The sequence below is a fragment of the Juglans regia genome, chromosome 1, assembly GCF_001411555.2.
Source record: "Juglans regia cultivar Chandler chromosome 1, Walnut 2.0, whole genome shotgun sequence".
In the NCBI taxonomy this organism is placed as follows: Eukaryota; Viridiplantae; Streptophyta; class Magnoliopsida; order Fagales; family Juglandaceae; genus Juglans; species Juglans regia.
This window is the reverse complement of record NC_049901.1, coordinates 38254219-38274777: the sequence shown is the minus strand read 5'-3', so window position 1 is coordinate 38274777 and position 20559 is coordinate 38254219. Positions and strand designations below refer to the sequence as shown.

At 35.5% G+C, this 20559-nt stretch overlaps 2 protein-coding genes across 3 annotated transcripts; one reads left to right on the top strand and one right to left on the bottom strand.

The window, feature by feature from the left end:
• The first annotated feature begins 2772 nt into the window (after window positions 1-2772).
• Window positions 2773-3821, top strand: LOC108986382. The gene is made up of 3 exons (XM_035691257.1): window positions 2773-2859; window positions 3177-3249; window positions 3445-3821. Exons 1-3 carry the CDS (start codon window positions 2773-2775, stop codon window positions 3819-3821), a joined length of 537 nt encoding a protein of 178 aa, XP_035547150.1.
• Window positions 3822-10117: 6296 nt separating this feature from the next.
• Window positions 10118-18906, bottom strand: LOC108986604 (dolichyl-diphosphooligosaccharide--protein glycosyltransferase subunit STT3A). 2 transcript variants are annotated; one of them, XM_018959280.2, is made up of 23 exons: window positions 18675-18906; window positions 18189-18251; window positions 17846-17901; window positions 17684-17755; window positions 17390-17495; window positions 17256-17306; window positions 16587-16682; window positions 16277-16336; window positions 16079-16192; window positions 15530-15616; window positions 14715-14818; window positions 14530-14625; window positions 14021-14141; window positions 13861-13941; window positions 13626-13757; window positions 13291-13521; window positions 12782-12925; window positions 11888-12074; window positions 11665-11762; window positions 11431-11510; window positions 11227-11314; window positions 10688-10777; window positions 10118-10597 (listed from the first exon to the last, which is right to left on the bottom strand). In XM_018959280.2, the coding sequence occupies exons 1-23, from the start codon at window positions 18789-18791 to the stop codon at window positions 10535-10537; spliced, it is 2337 nt and encodes a 778-aa protein (XP_018814825.1). In that variant the 5' UTR covers window positions 18792-18906; the 3' UTR covers window positions 10118-10534. The 2 variants fall into 2 exon arrangements, with proteins under 2 accessions (XP_018814825.1, XP_035548075.1); XM_035692182.1 differs by lacking the exons at window positions 17390-17495; window positions 17684-17755; window positions 17846-17901; window positions 18189-18251; window positions 18675-18906 and having other exon boundaries at window positions 17240-17284.
• Between the last annotated feature and the right edge of the window lie 1653 nt (window positions 18907-20559).

The following is a 20559-nucleotide window of genomic DNA, read 5'->3' as shown; positions in this document are numbered from 1 at the left end:
TCCATTTATCACAATTTTTCGTTCTTCTAAATTAAATATGCAGAATGTTATTCCTCTGATAGCTGTAGTCTAGTGATTGGATCCTTTGTCTTAATGAGGTTGAACCTTCTGTTGCTCTACCTTCTTCTATTCCTTTTGAGGTCAAACCATCTAATCCTAGATCTATCCATGAAGGATTCCATTATTGGTCTCAACTGTGGCTCTCTAAAAAACGGTAGTGGTGATGAGATTGCTTTAAGCAATTCATTTGATGTTCTTATTGATAAGCTTCATCTGGTTTTCCATTCGGTCCAGATTTAACTCTAGAGGATGTGGATGTGCTCAGCATTCAGATTCTGACCTTGTTTAGGATGGTGCTAGGATGAAAAAGCAGAAAATGTATCGTGTTTATGTTTCTTACCAGAACAAAATCTCTCTTCCTATTTGACTATGGCTTGGACTGCTCGGGGTATATCCCATAAAGGAACTCTGACTACACTTACAAATCTTGTAAAGATGCAATTTGCCTTTTCTGTAGCTATTTTAAGAACTTATGGTTCCTTCTGCTAAAGCTGATCCTATTTACTATAAGTTGGGTTTGTCAGCTGTCTCTACTACTCAAATGAAAGTGCTGGAGGGAAGATTTGGCAGTGCATAAAACCTGGTATTTAGCTGCGCATTCTTACCATGCTTGATAACCATCTCACATTCTCTGTTTCTTGGTTGTGTGTTGATGTCATTTTTTCCCTTGGTTTATACTAAATGCACATATCTCTTAGAGACTTTGTGGAAGTCGTTAACTGGTCTATTCCTGATGGTTTCCCTTGGATGGCTATTGGTGACTTCGTTATTAAATGGGATCATGAGAAGCTAGGGGTAGTCCTTTCTCCCGAATTGCTAAATCTGAATTCTTGGATTTCATTTATGATAATGCTCTTTATGGCTTTCGTTTTATTAGCTCAAAGTTCGTTTGGTTTTGTTCTAGAGAGGGAGTTAACTTTGGAAAGATTGGATAGGGTTGTAGCTAATACCTTCTGAAGTAATGTAGCTTGAATTTTCTGCTGTATTTGCTCACTCATCTTGAGAAAAATCATTATGACGACACCCCTTTGCTTCTTCAAAATAATCATGTTGCTAGAGTTGGATCTTATTTCAATGAATGTGGGTATCTCGTCGTAACTTCCTAGAATTTGTTAGATTTGTTTCAGAGTTGGATTGTCCTCTTCCTGGTCTTCACAGATTTTCCTGCTCTAAAAGATTGGAACATGTCTACTTTTGATAATATGTTTCACTCTTTTGAGTCAGTTTTGGGATAGAATTCAAACATCTGAATATGAACTTTTTAAGTTCAGGGGTCATCTTTTGCTTTTGAGGCCTTACAGAAATTGCAGCAGTCTTATGATTCAATTTCACTTTAGAAGGAGAGCTTTACGAAACAAAGACTGCTGATTGACTATCTGAAGGCGAGAGAAATATCAAATTTTTTCATAGCAGGCTGAAAACAGAAGAAAGAAATTTGTCGTAAGCTCTATGATTGCTTCCCTCTGGGATTATAGATGAGTATATCTTTGAGAAAAAACTCTATTGAGACTATCATTGCCTTTTCTTCTGATTATTACCAAGCTAGTCTCGGAAGCCGACAATGAAATGCTCTTGGCCAGACCTCCTAAGCAAGAGGTTAAGGATGCTATGCTGTCTAATCCCACCTATGCAACCACTGGTGCAAATGGTTTTTCTAGTGGTTTTTCTTTGAATTGTTGGCCATTTATTTTTGAGGATTTATATGCACAGCCAGCCCTGGAGTTGTTGCGTGGAGGGTCTCTTTCTTTTGCTTACACTTGTGCCCAAAGTAGAGAACTCTAAGGAATCTACTGCCTTTAGACCCATTTATAGTCTTTGCCAAGTCTCTTGTACAATCTTTTCTAAGATATTTCCTAGACGCTTTCTTCATTACTGCCCAAACTTGTTTCTCATAATTAGGGAGCTTTCGTGGAAGGAAGATTGATTGCTTAGGATATTGCTTTTGCCCGAGAGTTGGTATGATTATAAATTTTCCCAGTAAAAACTGGATTGCTTTGGAGAAAATACGTAAACTACAGGAAGGACGATTGAGGTTTTTCATGACATTCTAAAGGCATTGCATCTTTTATTTAGTTTTTAATAAGTCATAGCTTATTAATTAACTGGCTTGGAGGTTATGAACTTTTAAAGCATTCCCATTGGGTTCCCTAAAATTTTTCCTAAATTTTAGCTAAAAAGGACACTTACTATAATTTTATCCTAAATTTTACTTATCTTCAAAAAATCTTCTATATCTCATTCCCTATCATTTCTCTATTCTATTCAAATAATATTATTATGTTCTTTCTTTATTATTTTTTTCTCTCACTTCCATTTCCATTTTTAACCACTCTCTCTTTTGTTATATTCTTTTATTTTCAAAGATCACATTTTATAAATACTTATACAATTTTTTTTTCCAGATACAGTATTATTTTTCAATTCAATATCTGTATTAAAAATAATAATTTTTTTAAATATATGCAAAAATATTTTGAAAAATAGTACAACGGTAACATTTTGAATTCGCCATGATTAGTATACATGCTTTGTCATTTATCCAACATTAACTTTTTTTATCTTTTTCCTAACGGTAATTTTTTTTATCTTTTCTCCAACGGTAACTTTTTCCTCTATAAATACGCATTCTGCTTGCATTCACATTCTAAAAAACCCAAGTCTCATTTCCAACTTCCTTCATCAAATGACTCATTCTTTCTTTCGCAAAGGCTAATGGAGAGTCATCGAGACATCGTGGCAATCGCCAACGTCGTAAGTTTATTCAGCGTGATCATATTCAAGGGCATGAACGTCTTTTCCGTAACTATTTTGCAGAAAATCTAGTATATCCCTCTAATCTATTTTGAAAGAGATTTCGGATGAGTCGTCCACTATTTCTTTATATTCTAAATGAGGTAGAGGCTTACGAGCCCTACTTTGTCTAGAGAAGAGATAATGCCGGAAGATTCGGTTTATCTTCTATGCAAAAGATAACCGCAACACTTAGAATGCTGGCCTATAGGGTTATTGGAGATTTTATGGATGAATACATACAGATTGGAGAAAGCACCGCAATGAAGAGCCTCAAAATATTTTGCAAGACAATCGTAACTGTTTTTTTAGATGAATATTTGCAGTCTCTAAATGCCAATGATATTGCTCGATTGCTTGTTATTGGTGAACAATGGGGATTCCCAGGAATGCTAGGAAGTATTGATTGCATGCATTGGAAGTGGAGAATTTGTCCTGCTACCTGGAAATGTATGTACTCTGGCCATATCTGTGAACCAACTATTATTTTAGAAGCAGTTGCTTCATATGATCTCTGGATATGACATGCATTTTTTGGTATGCCCAGTTCACATAACAATATTAATGTGCTAAAGAGATCTTTTATTTTCACAGAACTTGCCCAAGGGCGTGCTCCACTAGTCAATTCCACAATCAATGACAACGACTATACTATGGGATACTACCTTGCCGATGGTATTTATCTCAAGTGGTCAACATTTGTGAAGACGATTCCATCACCCCAAGAGAATAAGAAGAAAAAATTTGCCACAACACAAGAATCTGCAAGAAAAGATGTTGAGCGTGCCTTTGGGGTACTTCAACAACGATTTGCAATCGTTCATAGACCTTCCCGATTATTCAAAGTCAATGACCTAACAAATATAATGAAAGCATGTGTTATTCTACATAACATGATCATTAAGGACGAGCGTAATGATACTCAGGATCTGAACATGGAATATGATCAACTTGATGATAATATTCCATAATTGTCGCGCAATCCAACAAACGAGTTTATCAATTTCATTCAGCACCATCATGAAATTAGAGACAACTCGGCACATCATCAACTACAAGCAGATTTAATTGAACATCACTGGCAATTATATTCTCAACAATAGAATATAAGGTTGTGTTGGATTCTCTATTTTATCATTAGTAGCGACAGTGTATGAAAGTTTCTAGAATTTCCATTCCAAAAATAATGTTTGGTTCAAGAACATGCTCAAAAGTTATTGTAATATTTTCATTATTTGTAGTAGTTTAAAGATTTGTAATGTCGAGTTGTAATCAAGCAACATCTATCCATGTTAGACTCAAATTCAACGGCCACGTTTTCTATTTTCTTAATAAAAATTTGCAAACGTACAAATTATATAATACAATAAACGTGCAAAAGTGCCACAAGCGAGTGGTACATAATATACATCACCTTTAATACTGAATATAGGTTTAGTTACAAAAAAAAAAAATAAATGTCTCAATCTGAGGATGCATTGAAAAAAGAAAATAAATGTCTCAATCTGAGGATGCATTGCGTCGCGCCAATATCTCTCTTTGAAGTTGTTGGAAATATACCTGCTGAACTTCATTTAACGTACTCACATCGAGTAACATTATGCACTCCTCTTTCTCCCACCGGGCGATTTCCAATTTCTCCGCCTCCAACCTCAGTCTCTCGTCCTCTTGTCTACTTTTATTTCCTTCCATTTCTCGTTCATATGCCATCTTCTCGGCCTTGAGTAGGAAAAATTCTTTCTCCTGAGCACGTGACTCCTCTAGGAGAGTATTTTTTGCTCCACAAGCTCATCTGAGGCCCTGCCTTGGGCCGTACGTTTTCCTTTCTCAGCTTTTCTCTCTATTGGCCTATCAAATTCGATGACATCATTAGTATCCAGATTCTCGCCATCTGTACCACCCACTGAATCAATGGGTGAATTAGTTGCCACTGTTGATGTACGTGAATATGTAGGGGACATCGTCGACCTTCGCTTTGTCCCGTCCTTTGTGCAACGCTGATTCCATTTCGGTTGGTCCTTCAATAGCTGCCAACAATGCTCGAACTGAAAGGTCGTTTTCTCAAGCGATTGGTACATGACATTCGCTTTGTCAAACTTCCAATTCAAAATGAAAATCAAATAATTAACCACTCCATTAAAGATAAAGGAAACATAACAAATAAAAATGATAATTAAGTGCTGTCAATAATAAATAAGTGAATGCTTATACCTTGTCTTGCTCAGTCATGCCACTTTGATTCAGCCCTTCAACTTAGGCGAGTTTAGCACAAAATTTGTTCATCGTCTTTTGAATGGCAGACCACTGATGTATTAAGGACCCAACACTCCGCTCATTTGTACTTTCTTTATAATCATTGAAGTATTGACTAACTTTTTTTCAAAGTTGGGCGTGTTTTTGGTCCATTCCTTAGATGGGATCAATGCTACTATTCAGCTATGCAGAGACAAGTAACTTGTCTTCTTCGGAGGTGAAGTTTGCACCCTTGGCTGATTTTCTTTAAAAGGGAGGCTCTACTTGAGGCGGGAGTGGAGAGTCATTCAAAGTCACGGGATGTTGTTCACCTTGACCAACATAAATGTGGTCAAGTTCAAGCTCCTGAGTCAGGAGGCTGGTGATGAACATATTTACATGCTCTTCTGAGTCCATCTCTAAAAATTTATAAACATAGAAATGTAGTACACATGTTAGACAATTAATAACTACATTTGCAAGTGATTTTGGCAGCCAGCTCAGGAATCCTATGGCAACGTATGACCACACTTGGCACCCTTCCTTGCATGGCTACAACAACCGGTTGCCACTATTTATTGGTCATCCAGGTTACCATGCCATGGAGGTGTGTGCCAAAGTGTTCCATCATCATTTTCGAATTTTCTCATCATCACAGCCAAGGGATTAAGACAACTCAAATCCAATAACAAAATTAGTTTGCAAACGTGAAAATAAGAGCATTTTCATCCACTTCCCTAAATACTTATGTGTTCTAAATGTGGTTCAGAAGGGTTTACAAAATTTACATCATGTGTGAGACAGGAGCCCAACATCAAATGGCTACAAAACCTTACCCAAACCCCACGTGCCTTTTGTGAAAAATATTACAAACTACAAAATGGTCATTCGGGTGAGGATTACACCGCCATCTCAATGGGGCCCACTAACACTTATGAATTACCCCACTAATCACCATCATCATAGCCTAACAATAGATATGCAGGCCCCTCCCTCCCCTACAAGTAATAATTATTCATTAGTACCAAATATTGCAAAGGTCCCAATAGCACAGACCAATTCACAGTCGAGGGGTTAGAGAAGGAAAATCTAATACTAAGCAGCAAGCGAAATGTATAAGAACATAAAAATAGAAATTAACTTTGTCAAACCAAAACTCAGTCCATGGAAACAATAATTAAAGAGACTACATTGGCTCAAACCAGAAAACACAGGGCACAAACGTAGCAAACACAGGGCATAAAGCCTCATAATAAGCTTTATATCATCAACTCAACATATAGATCTACCAATGCAGAAAAGTTAAGCTCTTCATACGTTACTCTTCATTCAGGTACTTTATCAAGCTCTGCATATTTTCCTCTTAGTCCGAATCAAACTACTTCTCATTTAGGAAAAAAATTCTCAAGACGCAACATCAATAATGTTCCTAACTTCCTCTTATCTGAATACCTCATATCTTGATATCAACACTCAGTTGCACAGAAAATATGTTTTGACCCAAAAATTTCAGCTTCATCCAACTATACGAGAATGATGCACATAGTATTCCATTTGAAAACTAAAACCCAACACAACCAAGCGAGCAAGACAAACTCAAATGAACCTAAAACGACCCAAAAATGCAAATGAATAGCCAAGACTCGTCTCTAGTGGCAAAAGAAAGGCAGCATTATCATAAGAAAGGTAGCCAAGACTTGTCTCTAGTGACAAAAAGAAGTGACAAATTTGAAGAGAATCGCAAAAGGAAAACTTCAAAAAATTATCATAAGAAAAAACAAATTCTATGGAAACAACGAGTAAAAACAGAAATCAGTGTAAAAATAGAAACGAGTGTAAAAACCGAAACCCAGATGGGGAAATAGGTTTCAGAGAATGTTTCATCATCCTATTAAAAATCCTCAGGCAAACAAGAAAAATTACATCAAGAGGATATTACTTGAAGATGATAATGAATCATGATTTCGCACAACTTTTGAGCTCAACGGGTTTTGTCATCTTAGTCCGAATCAAACTACTTCTCATTTAGGAAAAAAATTCTCAAGACGCAACATCAATAATGTTCCTAACTTCCTCTTATCTGAATACCTCATATCTTGATATCAACACTCAGTTGCACAGAAAATACGTTTTGACCCAAAAATTTCAGCTTCGTCCAACTATACGAGAATGATGCACACAGAGTATTCCATTTGAAAACTAAAACCCAACACAACCAAGCGAGCAAGACAAACTCAAATGAACCTAAAACGACCCAAAAATGCAAATGAATAGCCAAGACTCGTCTCTAGTGGCAAAAGAAAGGCAGCATTATCATAAGAAAGGTAGCCAAGACTTGTCTCTAGTGACAAAAAGAAGTGACAAATCTGAAGAGAATCGCAAAAGGAAAACTTCAAAAAATTATTATAAGAAAAAATAAATTCTATGGAAACAACGAGTAAAAACAGAAATCAGTGTAAAAATAGAAACGAGTGTAAAAACCGAAACCCAGATAGGGAAATAGGTTTCAGAGAATGTTTCATCATCCTATTAAAAATCCTCAGGCAAACAAGAAAAACTACATCAAGAGGATATTACTTGAAGATGATAATGAATCATGATTTCGCACAACTTTTGAGCTCAACGGGTTTTGTCATCTTAGTCCGAATCAAACTACTTCTCATTTAGGAAAAAAATTCTCAAGACGCAACATCAATAATGTTCCTAACTTCCTCTTATCTGAATACCTCATATCTTGATATCAACACTCAGTTGCACAGAAAATATGTTTTGACCCAAAAATTTCAGCTTCGTCCAACTATACGAGAATGATGCACACAGAGTATTCCATTTGAAAACTATAACCCAACACAACCAAGCGAGCAAGACAAACTCAAATGAACCTAAAACGACCCAAAAATGCAAATGAATAGCCAAGACTCGTCTCTAGTGGCAAAAGAAAGGCAGCATTATCATAAGAAAGGTAGCCAAGACTTGTCTCTAGTGACAAAAAGAAGTGACAAATCTGAAGAGAATCGCAAAAGGAAAACTTCAAAAAATTATCATAAGAAAAAATAAATTCTATGGAAACAACGAGTAAAAACAGAAATCAGTGTAAAAATAGAAACGAGTGTAAAAACCGAAACCCAGATGGGGAAATAGGTTTCAGAGAATGTTTCATCATCCTATTAAAAATCATCAGGCAAACAAGAAAAACTACATCAAGAGGATATTACTTGAAGATGATAATGAATCATGATTTCGCACAACTTTTGAGCTCAACGGGTTTTGACAAAATCACTCGCCTTTGATATGTGCTACTGCTTTTGCAAAAACAAAAATACAAAAGTTGCTTGCGATAATAGATTGAAAGCTAAATAGACGAAATCCTTACCTATGAACGAAGGTAGGCACGAGCGATTTTGGTCTTTGCTGTGAATCGAGAGGAAGAGAGGAACACGCAGGACCAATGGCATTAGATTTGGGGTTCGGTCGATTGGGGATGTACAGTGATTCCCCATATTTGGGGAACGACTGTGGATCCCCTAAAACAAATCCCTATTTTAGGGAATGGGATGGGAGGCTCATTTTCAACTTCTCCTAAATTTGATCTCTAAATTTTAGGGATAACAGTACTTTACACATCCGGATGGGGATGCTCTTAGGACACCCTGATAACTTTTATGCACCAAAAAAACTTATCAAATCTTAGGGGTTTTACTCAACTAGTGGTTGAAGTTTTATCATTTCTCACTGGAAATATTCAGATTAGGCCGGGTAATACAAGTTTGTGGTTCGAAGATTTGGTACGCACACTTGAAATACAATGTTTCTTGTTTCTCTTCCCAATGTACTTTTCAACGATGTGGCCATCAATGGTAGCTGGAATTGGCCTTTTTCTGTCATAGCTTCGTGATGCCCATTTTCTTCAAGTGAGATCCAATTTCTCTGTTAGCCAAGGGAGAGCGTGAATCTCCGAATCTGCATTCTCCCGAATGATCTTTTTCAAACCAGTTCTACTTTTGATTTTATTAGATTATCTTCTTCTTTACTCTACAATATTGCTCACTTCCAAGGTTTTGATCCTGTTGGAAACATTGGTTTGATGGAGTGTCCCTAGATTCAGCCGTACAACTATGTTGTATTCCTCTTGTATTGAGATGTTGCTGCTTTCAGAGAATTGGCTCATTATTTATTTGGTATTCCCCAGATTGCTATAAAGTATAGTCTTATTCTTTTTCTATCTCCGGCTTTGCTTTTTCCTCTGTCGCAAGATTAAAGATCTAAGCTCCATTTGGTGTCTTGCTTTAAGCCTGTTGAATTAAGTATCTTCTTTTGTAGCAAGGCTCTTCACCCCATCATGGGAAATTGGGCTTGCTAGAAAGAACTGCAGGTCTAACAATATCATGAATATGGAAGCTGATTTTATTATTAATAAAGTTTCTAGATGGTTTAAAGGCTCTAAAAAAATTCTTATTTCTACCGTCAAGCTTTAAAGTCATTTTCTCATGTCCTGACCCCCAACATGGAAAGCTTTAATCTAATGATGATGGTGGCCTCTTATGGGAATCCTGGTAGCGTTATGCATACATACATGGGATGGTTCTTTCTCTCATTTCTTTGGTCATGGTGCAAATCTTTTTGCTGAGATTATAACTCTCCAAGGAAGGGAAACTTTTTATTCTATTACCTAAACCATACCGATTAGGTGCTGGAAACCGATTCCGATCTTGTTTCAGAATTGCGATGCTAAAATGGGAGACTAGTCACTAGCAAGAATGTACCTAGTAAAGAATTTTGATTACTTTGTCGGTCAAAAGGGAAAGTCCAGATGGTGCACTCACCCATATAAGAGAGAGAAATGATCAAAACCCGTTGATAAAAGCATCTTTGAACTACTTAACCATAATCAGGCGCTGTTGTTTACCATGTTATTTCCGGAAATGCAGAGGAAAAACTCTATTCCTTTCTACTAGCGTGCCTTGTCTTGAGATTTCAGGATTTTTTTGTCCCATTTCTGTGAGATTTCATCATTGTGCTACGGGAGGCCAAAAATGCAGCGAATCCAGTGAATTTTCCTAGGCATGTTAAGTAAACAGAAACAGAATAATCTCAAGTTGGCAATGCCACGGGCATTTACCGCAAGAAATAAAATTTAAAAAAAAAATCACATGGCAAAAAAGGAAGTGTTCTCTAATGGGCCAGAGAAGTACATTCACAGTGAATGTAGAACTTGAAGCCAATCCCAAACAACTACCCAAATGTGTTCAGCCCTGGCCAAGTGTTAAAGACTAGAAAAGTACAAAATCTTTCGAGGCTGCAAATATTGGACCGATCATTTCGCATTTGTGTAAGAAAACATGACTAACTATGCCAGCGCAGTCCTCCAAAATGGCTCTCTAGTACACTTTCATGGATCAACTAGAGTCACTGAATTCGGCAGGGGGGCGGGGGCGGGGGGGACATTATGACATTAGTGCCAAGGATTCTTCTTTTTCATCCCAATTCTTTTGGTGCTAGTCGTCGAGCTTGCTTTCTGTGAAGACCCAGAATATATAAAAGCGGTTATGTTGATGACACTGGTTCAAATCTCCGGATACATAAAGAAGTATAAATAATTAAGTACCGATTTTGATTTCTTGGCCCTTCCCCGTATCCTGTTCTTCAGAGGTTTCAGTTTGTATATGCGAACCATCCAATGATGAGTCGTAAACACCTAAATTGATCAAATGCCACAAAAGTCCAATCAGACAAAGCATATGCACTTCACATAAAGACTTTTAATAAATTTGCCTAGTTGCATTAGATCGGCAAAGCTCATACATTCTCTTCTGACAAAATGAGAATGAAGACTTGCTTACAGTATCTATTGTAATGAGGATAATTTGCTCGCGTAGGATAACATTTTGGAAAGGAAATCAATGCAAATATCACAAAATCTAACCGCATTAAAATACAAAGGTTAAGGGAAAAAAGCACACTGGAACTGTTTAATGTTTGCATCAATTAACAGCTGCATTTCAATGCCCACATTTAGCAAGGAGTTCTAATAACTTTTAGAAACTATCCCTAGCAATGTTTTTTGAAGTCACAATGTAGCCATTTCCGAACATATTTCTGATATCCCGTAACACTTCTAAAAACCAGATGTTAAGATCAACTGACCTCTTCAAAATGGGTAAGTTTGAAATATTTCTTCCCAATTTCTGTACGCCGTACCCTATCAAAGGCTTTACCATCTGTCTCCACAAACCTGTAGTAAAGAGGCAAAATTTTTTTGACGGGTAATAAAGAGAAAATTCAACATCCAAACATTCAAGACAAATACAACCTCCACATTTAAACCTCCAACTTTACAACACAATTTACCTGTAATATGAGAGTTTGTACATGAGGCAATTTAGCATAGTTGGAGTGGCCTGAGAATCGATGCGATACTGACCATCTCTCTATATACAAACATAAAAGGAACATAGTTAAATACAAGGAAAATCGAATTTATCACTAAACTAACGTATCATCCAGTTTCTTTGCCAAAAGAATTATAAATCCCATTTTGTTAGTGATGACTGTTTTGGCTAGCAATTGTTTGTGATAACTCACAAGGTAATCAGGTTCCTTGATATGAGGGAATACACCGCCTCCTATACGGACCATCCACAGGAACTTATTGATATCATCACTGGGGTAGCCAACAAGACCTAATAAGAAATAGAACTTCAGAATAAAATTCTCTCATTATTAAAATAATCTCAAGCATCTTTGTCCTGGACACTCAGTGCCAATAGAAAAATAATAATCTCAAGCATCAAAGACAGAAATATACCTCCAAAGACAACAAGAACATATTTTACATCTAAAGAGTTAAAAATTTCCCACGCTGCCTTTTCAGGAGAAGACATTGCAGTACCAACAGTTGCAATATGTGTGTTGTTCCATGTATTGTTGTCAACAATGACAGTACGATTAGCCATAGCAGTAGTTTGGTAACCATAGTCCCACCAAGATGCAACCTGAAAATTTCAGCTAGGAATCAGTGTACTAAATAACTTCATTTGGTCACATTAGTGAACAAATTTAATAGAAGGCACAATATCCACATACATCAACATAGGTCTCAATTTTATAGATATCTCACAAACATAGTAAAATAAACATAGAACTCAAATTCATGGAAGCTCTCAGTTGGCTCTAAGCAATTACACTCTACTGACATTTTTTTATGTTAGTAGTTATAATCCTGACATTGATAAGCAATTAACATTCAACTATCCTGAAGAACAGAAATAATGAATGAAGCTGTGGAAATCATCAGAACCAAAGACATTAATGTAGATAAAAGTAATATGTTACCCCAATATTCTCACCCCAGCAATTATATCTATCGTAGTTTTATCCAACTCATTCTACAAGAAACTTTCTTTATGGCCAGAAAAAGCAATCTACAAGTACTTTGAGTAAGCCCATTGGTGAAAATAATTGTAATCAAGACAAAACATAAATTTTTTTTTTTCGCAACCTGAGCAGTAACAGATTTAGTACGATTATGAAGGCTTAAATTATAAACAAGTTCATGATACCACTGCAACTTCAGATGATGATACCAGAAAGAAACTAAAGAAAAGTTTGCTAGACTTCAGATTCATGACAACAAAGAAAAAGATGTAGAATAGAACAAAATTGTGGTATAATAAAGGAAAATACATGACACAACACTCACTTTATCATCCACCTCAGTATTGTGGCTCAACCATGCATAAGCCTCTCGAAAATCATCAAAAACATGAAGACCATCATGTGAATGAGATGTCAGAACGATTGATGGAGCTGAATAAGCTTCTGCCGCAGCCCAGACACAGTGAACCTTCAAAAAGAAAGATAACTCAAAATTGGAGGCCTTTGTTCATCAAGAAATACACCTTATGGAAGGAGAAAAGGGAGTACAAAGGAGGAAAGCAGCATATGGATGTTAGTATTTAAATCCAAGGGAAATTCAAGTACAATATATCATGTACTTTTAGGATAAGCATCAGGTCAGAAAGGTAAAAAACTTCAGAATTATTCAGCATAAAAACAGGTTGAATATAATTGCAAATTTTCAAAGTTAAACTGATATGGATCAAATTGTTTCACAAGTACATATCAATTGAACTAAAAGTTGGACATGGAATAATATATATGCTTCACAGAAATATTCTTATAGATGGAGAAAGAAAACGATTCCAATACCACATAGAAAGCGCCCAGCAACACAAGCAAGAAAATAGCAATGATAGATGCTTCCAAAGGTAAAATCAGTAGCTTCTTCTTAATTTGGGACTTAACGGAAGGCTTTTCCACATTCTCCTTCTCCTTCTTCCTATTCTTTTTCGAGGGTCGCTCCTTCACTGCATCTTCATTCTTTTCAGTCTTGGCCACATCATTCTGTGCTACAACACTATTGGAACTAGTTTCTCCTGCCTTAATGGTCAAAGAAAGAAGATGAAGTTTATTCCTGATTACACTTACTAAGTGGGGACAGAAGAATGCATGTGCACAGTACTGTGCATAGAAAACAAGCTTACATCACGTTCGAAATTTTCAGTTGCTCCAGGCAACTGAAATTTGATTGACCGTGTAAAAACATCAAAAGCTGCTGAAAGAGCAATCCCAGACATGATGCATGCTGCTGGAGCAAGTACAAGCATAAGCCGCACCTGTAATATTAGCCAAAACAATGATAACAGACATAGACATAGATATATGAGACTAGAAAGAAGAAAGTCAAAAAGACACATGATATCCCCAAAACCGGCTCACCATGACTCCAGAGAAATAAACAGATGTGACAATATAAAGGATCACAAAGGAGCTTGCATCAGACAGTGGCAAGAAGCATGCCTACCAAAGTAAACAGAGCATGTTAAGATGTCACAAGTATACATAACAGAGCAAACATTTGTTGCAGTTCAAAACTTACTATAATTCCAGCAGGAACCAAGAATGCCAGGACATTGATGTCCATAAAATAAGAAGGCCAAGTCGGAGGCTGATGCTCACTAACACTAGCAATAATAGGTATGTACTTGCTTGCATATGTTCTGTCAAGATACAGCAAAAATAAATTGAAAATAAATAATGTTGCATGCTAACATATAACTAGAAGGGTCAACAGCACAACAAAAATTATTCCGATAATATGAGAAAACCAATAGAATGACAAACAGCCCAAGCCATTTTTGTATATCTCAAAGTGAGTGGAGGGCAATTTTTTTGGAGCGAAGGGGCGGTGGGAGGAAGGCTCTAGACTTTGTAACTCAAGGCCAGACAAAGCCTACTCATGAAAACAAACAGTGCCAACTCAAGAGGGTGGTCAATTACGAAACAGGTTGCACTTGACCATAATTATGACTTCTGTTGCCATATTATCATTACAGAAGACTTAAGTAGCTAAATAAATAAGGCATATGAAGTGAACTAGATGCTTACGGATCAAGCAGACTCAAACTTCGTCCACTCCATCCCTTTGTCGGACTTGAAGCCACCAATGCTATAAGTACAGCTAGCGCAGCACCACACACCACCCTGCAGAAAAAATAATGATAAAAAAGTAATCAGGTTTTTGTTCAGTCATATCATTAATATAGTGGAGAAATTGAATGGTGAAAGCTTACAGGCCAATAGAGACAACAAAGGTAACAGCAACTTTGAACATCTTTGGGGAAAGAATCCCTTTGATGTAATACACAAGTGCCACCACATGGATAATAATGAAAACCTGTAGTGAAATTAACAAGAAGAAATCAAGATGTGAAAGAAATAAAAGCTACATGGCATAAAATGTACAAGGTCAAGTGTAAGAGAACAAATCCTGTGGCAAACTGAACAAAATGAAAAGAACAGTGGATAGCGTCAAATCAATTTATCCTAAGTTATGTCCCCAAGTGATATATTTCAAACAGTTCTGACTTCATGCCCCTTTCCATTGCCCCATAAATCTTTTCCACGCTTGTAAGACCATGTTTGAAAATTCTGTTGGCCTCCAAAGAAACACCATCATGAAGTAATTAGTCATGAGATTATAACCCATAAGAGTAGCATGGTCCAGTTATGTACTCTCAATCGTGCCTGCTAAAGTCAACACAGCTTACAGTTTTCTAGCAAGAGCCAATAGATATGGCAGGCAAGAGCACTTAGAAATGGAAAATCAAGATGTAAAATAACACTATAATAACTTTGCCCCGGTTTGGATTGGAAACTCATCTCATCTCATCATTACAATTTTTTCAAATTCTCACACAAAATATAATAAACAATTCAACATTTTCAAATCTCAAAACAATAATAATATTAAAAATTAATATTCTAACAATATTTTATTCAACTCATCTAAAACCATCTCAACTCATCTTTGAATCCATAATAACTTTGACCCAAGACAAAAATCAGAGTCGATTATCAGTGGAGAAAAAGACAAAAGACAACTCACCAAGAATGATGCAAAATGTTCTGATGTCATCACTGCATTAAATCCAACAACAGGCACTAAGGAAGCTAGCAAAGTTCCCAAGACAACCTGCATTGGAAGAGACATAGTTTTGATGAGAACCGAGAGAATTCAGTGACAACCTCTATTTTGAGTGAAGGAAATCGCAATAAATGTGACCTTTAAGGGCAGGTTTGGGGGGTGGGATGAGACACAAAATTCTCATCTCATCTCATCTCATCATTACACTTTTTTTAAATCCTCATACAAAATATAATAATTCAACTTTTTCAAATCCCAATTCAACTTTTTCAAATCCCAATACAATAATAATACTAAAACATAATATTTTAAACACTAAAACAAAATACAAAATTCTCATCTCATCCCCCAAACCTGCCCTAAGAGTGGTATTATTAGTTTGGAGACAGTTATGAACCAGAGACTAATCTCTGATCAATGTTAGCATGCATTCTTCAATCTCCGTATATAGTGCCCATTCATTTTGTGCTCATATACAAGACATGTTGTATGAATGCAATAGATACTTACAAGAGGAGCATATGCAATGTACAGTCGAGAAGAGTAGCGACCAGTTACAATGCACAGAAGAACATGCATCGGAATAAGGTTAATGATAAAGGTGTACCCTCCCCAAGAGCAAACCTGAAAGAATTTTTGCAAAAGAAAAAAATATAAACAAAGTGAACATAGACAAGATCTTAAACTGCATTAGCACGCAAAGGTTACCATGTAAAAGTATGATATGGCATTTAATGTGGCATAGAAGAGGGATCCTGTATTCAGTGTCTGCAAAAACATATTGTTGTCAGACAACGATTACACAGATAAAATGATGATTCAAGTAGAAATCCAATAATACATCAATCAGAAAAAGTTTGCCAGCAAACTACATGTAATTGTTTCATAAACTAACATTTTGTTTTTTTAAAAACAAACCAGAATGGTAGAATTATATTAGAAAACTACATCAGTTTTAGAAGTAAATACAACACTGCATAAATAGGAAAAACTCTACTGGAATTTAACGAAACCAAACCTTTATATAAAGGTAAAAGGTGAATATCAAAGCAAATATAGCTACGGCTTCATTGTCATAGCTGCCAGCCACAGATCGAGATATATATGATGGAACCTGAAAATGAAAATACAAAAGAGAACAGTAAGCATTATGAGCTTGTTTACTTATAAAAATGATGCATTGAAAAAAAATGTGACACCACGCAACAAGATTAATGTTTATAAAACAATTCTAAAATCTCAGAGATAGGGAGCAAGAGCATAGTTCAAGTACGTTCATAAATCCCTCCCCCCACCCACCAAAAAAAAAAAAAACAAGAAAAAGAAAAAAGGTGTCATGTGAGCTTAGATATTAGTTAAACAGAATACACTCTTGAAGCCAAATCATCATTGTTGATAAATCTTTTTCTTTACTTTTCAATGGTAAGCTTTTTCCAAAAATCTATCCCAACCACAGGACCCTGAGAATAGGATCAGAATATCTAAAGAGAAAGAGTAGAGAAATGCAGATTTAGACTCAACAGAAAGACAGATACATCACAAAAGAAACATGATAAAAGGATCACATGTAAAAAATATGTACAACAATGCAGAAGCAATGACTTAATTTTGGTTCTGTACTTGTTCTAAAAAACCCAACTATAAAGAAAGAAATTGCAGAGTTATGAATACCCGCTGCATAATTTACCATGGCCAGAAGAGCAGCCGCCGTCAGTCCAGCACCAGCACCCTTAACTTCCTATGAAGACAAAATTAAGATCATAATTAAAACAGAGGATAAACTCAAGATTCTAACGGCACAGTTCCAGTCATAATACGCACCTTAGTCAGAAGGTATGTAGCCCATGAGGCAAAGGCAGAGAATATAGGTGCAGTAAATACACAAACAGTTTCCACAGACAGAGGAATGTTTAAAGAACTCAAAAGCCTGCCATCACAGAATAAAATCTCAAAAATATTAGCAACATAGGACTGGTCAATACCTAGTACTTCAAATACTGTTAGCATGGGGAAACCATATCGAGACAAGCATAGTGGTATGCCAAATCCAGAAACAAAACAGAATGAGAAAATCAACTGCATTTAACTTTTTACTACGAACTCTGAAATACCCACCACCATATGGTGCCTGCAGTCAATGTCAGTCCGGGGTAAACAGTTCCTCCAATAACACGACCGAGAGGATACCTAGAGGCAAATAATTAAACAAAAAATCCAGTTTAGGAATTTTACATAAGAAACCTGGCTAAAAGGAAAAAAGATTAAAAAAGAAATTACCAGGTTCGATCGTCAAACCAGTTCCAAAAATCATATATCCCATTCTTTGTCAAGTACTGAAACCAAAAAACAAGGCCGTTATCATCTTCATGGATTTTTTTTATATAGAAGTAAAGGATATGATTGAGAAGAATATCATCTACATGCATTTGCATTATGACAATTTCATGAAATTTTAACATATGGGCACTGTGATTTAGAAAATTAAGTTCAACATAACAGTGATTTTTCAAGTAATCAAACAGCGACTCCAAAACATTCACCCTAATCAACACCAAAGTGCAAATCAAGAAAATTGATGCCGATAAAACAAGTAAAGCTTTCTCTACAAGAAAAAACAAACCTGAGTGACTCGATAATTGAAATAAGGATCAAACTCGTGAATAACACTTTCGTACTTTATAACCTGCAAATTATCAAACAGAGCAGTAGCTATGAGCATAAAAACGAATCCTACGGGAACACAATTGTTCTCGTCCGGCCGCTGAGAAAATATAAGGATATGAAGGAAATGCAAATTCAATATTCTAATTTTCCATTTGTCAGACCTTATTCCAGCAACTTTTGGGATTTGCTACGTTATATGCAATCAATCCCTAAACGGCATAAAGATTTTTTTAAGAAAATAAGACTCGTGGTTAAATTATTCGATATTCGAGTTTGATGAGTAGTATTCAACATAAATTATGTGTGACGGACGGGAAATTAACTTCAAACATCCTTTGCCTTCTTTGTCGCAGCCGCCGAACGGAAAAATTATAAAAGGAAATACTCTGAGACGATTGGATCTAGAATAAAAGTGAGGAAACTTGAAGATCAGAGAGCTTACAGAGAACAGTCGAATCGAGAAAGCGAGAACACCGATCAGGACGAGGATGAAGAAGGAGAGGACATTGCCAAAAGCGTATCTTAAGATTGTTTCCTTGGAGGTCTCCAAGGCCGCCATTGACGGCCTAATCGAGCTCTGAGTAGGTGCGAGAGAGAGTTTGTGTCTGCAGGTGTGAGAGTGGGTTTTTTTGTAGGTCGTGGGTGGACGAGCGAGAGTGAAGACTTTGAAGAAGGGAGTTGATTTCTGAAAATGACAATGATGGGTCTCATATATGTCCTGAAATGACAAGTATATCCTCTTTCGTTGCTCGTGGCGAAACGCTATTGGCTGTTCGGACATGCTTCGTCATTGGCTGTGGACGCGTGGTTTACGACGTGGCGTGACTGTATTGGACAAGTCTAAATGATGACCTTTTATAGAATTTGGTTTCTAGATAAAAATAAAAATAAAAAAATAATTATTCAATACTTTTGTTATCCAAATAAGATAAGATGAGTTATGATTAAACTTAAAAAATTGAGTAAATTATTATTAAAATATAATTCTTTAATATAATTTTTATTTAAAAATTTAAAAAAATTAAATTATTTATTTTATTTTGTATGAAAATTTAATAAAATTATAATAATTAAATGAGATGAAATGAGTTGAGAAATTTCTTAGAAACAAACGAGACTTTAAATTCTAATATTTGATTTATAAATTTTAAATTTAAAAGAAAATAATAATTCAAATTTAAAAAATATTATATAAATATTTTATTAAGTGTTAAGACTTATAAATAAAAATTTTTAAAAACAAAAAATCATTTCAACAACGTAATATCTAATGATCTATATACATTTAGTTATAGATTAAAGTGGTCATTTAATTTCACTATTTCATCAATGAAAATTATTGGAGTGTCACTTCATAGCCAATTCCATATAAACACCCATCCCAAATGCAGAGTCGAGTTTTCAAAATCAAGAAGTATATCCTTAGACATGTCACATTAGTAAAAGATATTTGAAAAACTTAAGAAATAAGAAAAAAATATATAAGAAATAGATAAAAATATATATATAAGCTATTGTAATTTTAAATAATCAATTAGAATTTAAAAAAACAAATTAGAAAGAAATACACTTAAAAAACTGTTAACCATAGGGTCAAAAGTAATGAATCTTGACGCACGCGAGCCAATCATGTATTTTTTTTAATAACAAAGTTTTTTTATATAAATTTATTTATTTTTTCTTAATCTGAGTTTATTAAGTTTTTGTTTAATACTTTTAATTGACCGTATTTTTTTAATTTAGGCTATAAATTATAGAGAGTGTTTTTTATTTTTTTATTTTTGTTTAATTTCTTCAGTTTCTGTTTTATATTTTGAAGAACAAGGACCGGTCCCAACCGACGTGGCAGGCTTGGAGCCCAGTCCACCACTGGTTAGGCTTTGTGGCCCATCTTATCCAGAACCGCCTCTTCCTTTAAAGTGTATAGCAGCCTCATTTACTGCACTTGTTTTCTTCGACACTTGCGCTATCCCACGATTCCTAATTCGAATAGGGAGGTCGAGCTTACGACTTCCTTTGTATCAAGGTTTGTTGTTTTCAATGAAATCTAAATTTTGACTAAATTTTTTTAAAATTATTTATATTGAATTAATCAAATCATTTCAAGTAATGTTACCAGCTATATAGTAAATGAAAAATTAAAGCTATATTTAGTGAGTTATTGTTCATCGATCAAAATAATATTTTATTAAAAAATATTTTCACTTTTCTCACTCACTCCCACGTCTCGTCTTTCCTTTCCTTCCCTTTCTCTTTATTTCTTCTTCATTTTTTTATCATGTTAAATAATTTGTTTGGATAGTTGAAATTAAATTATTAATTAATAT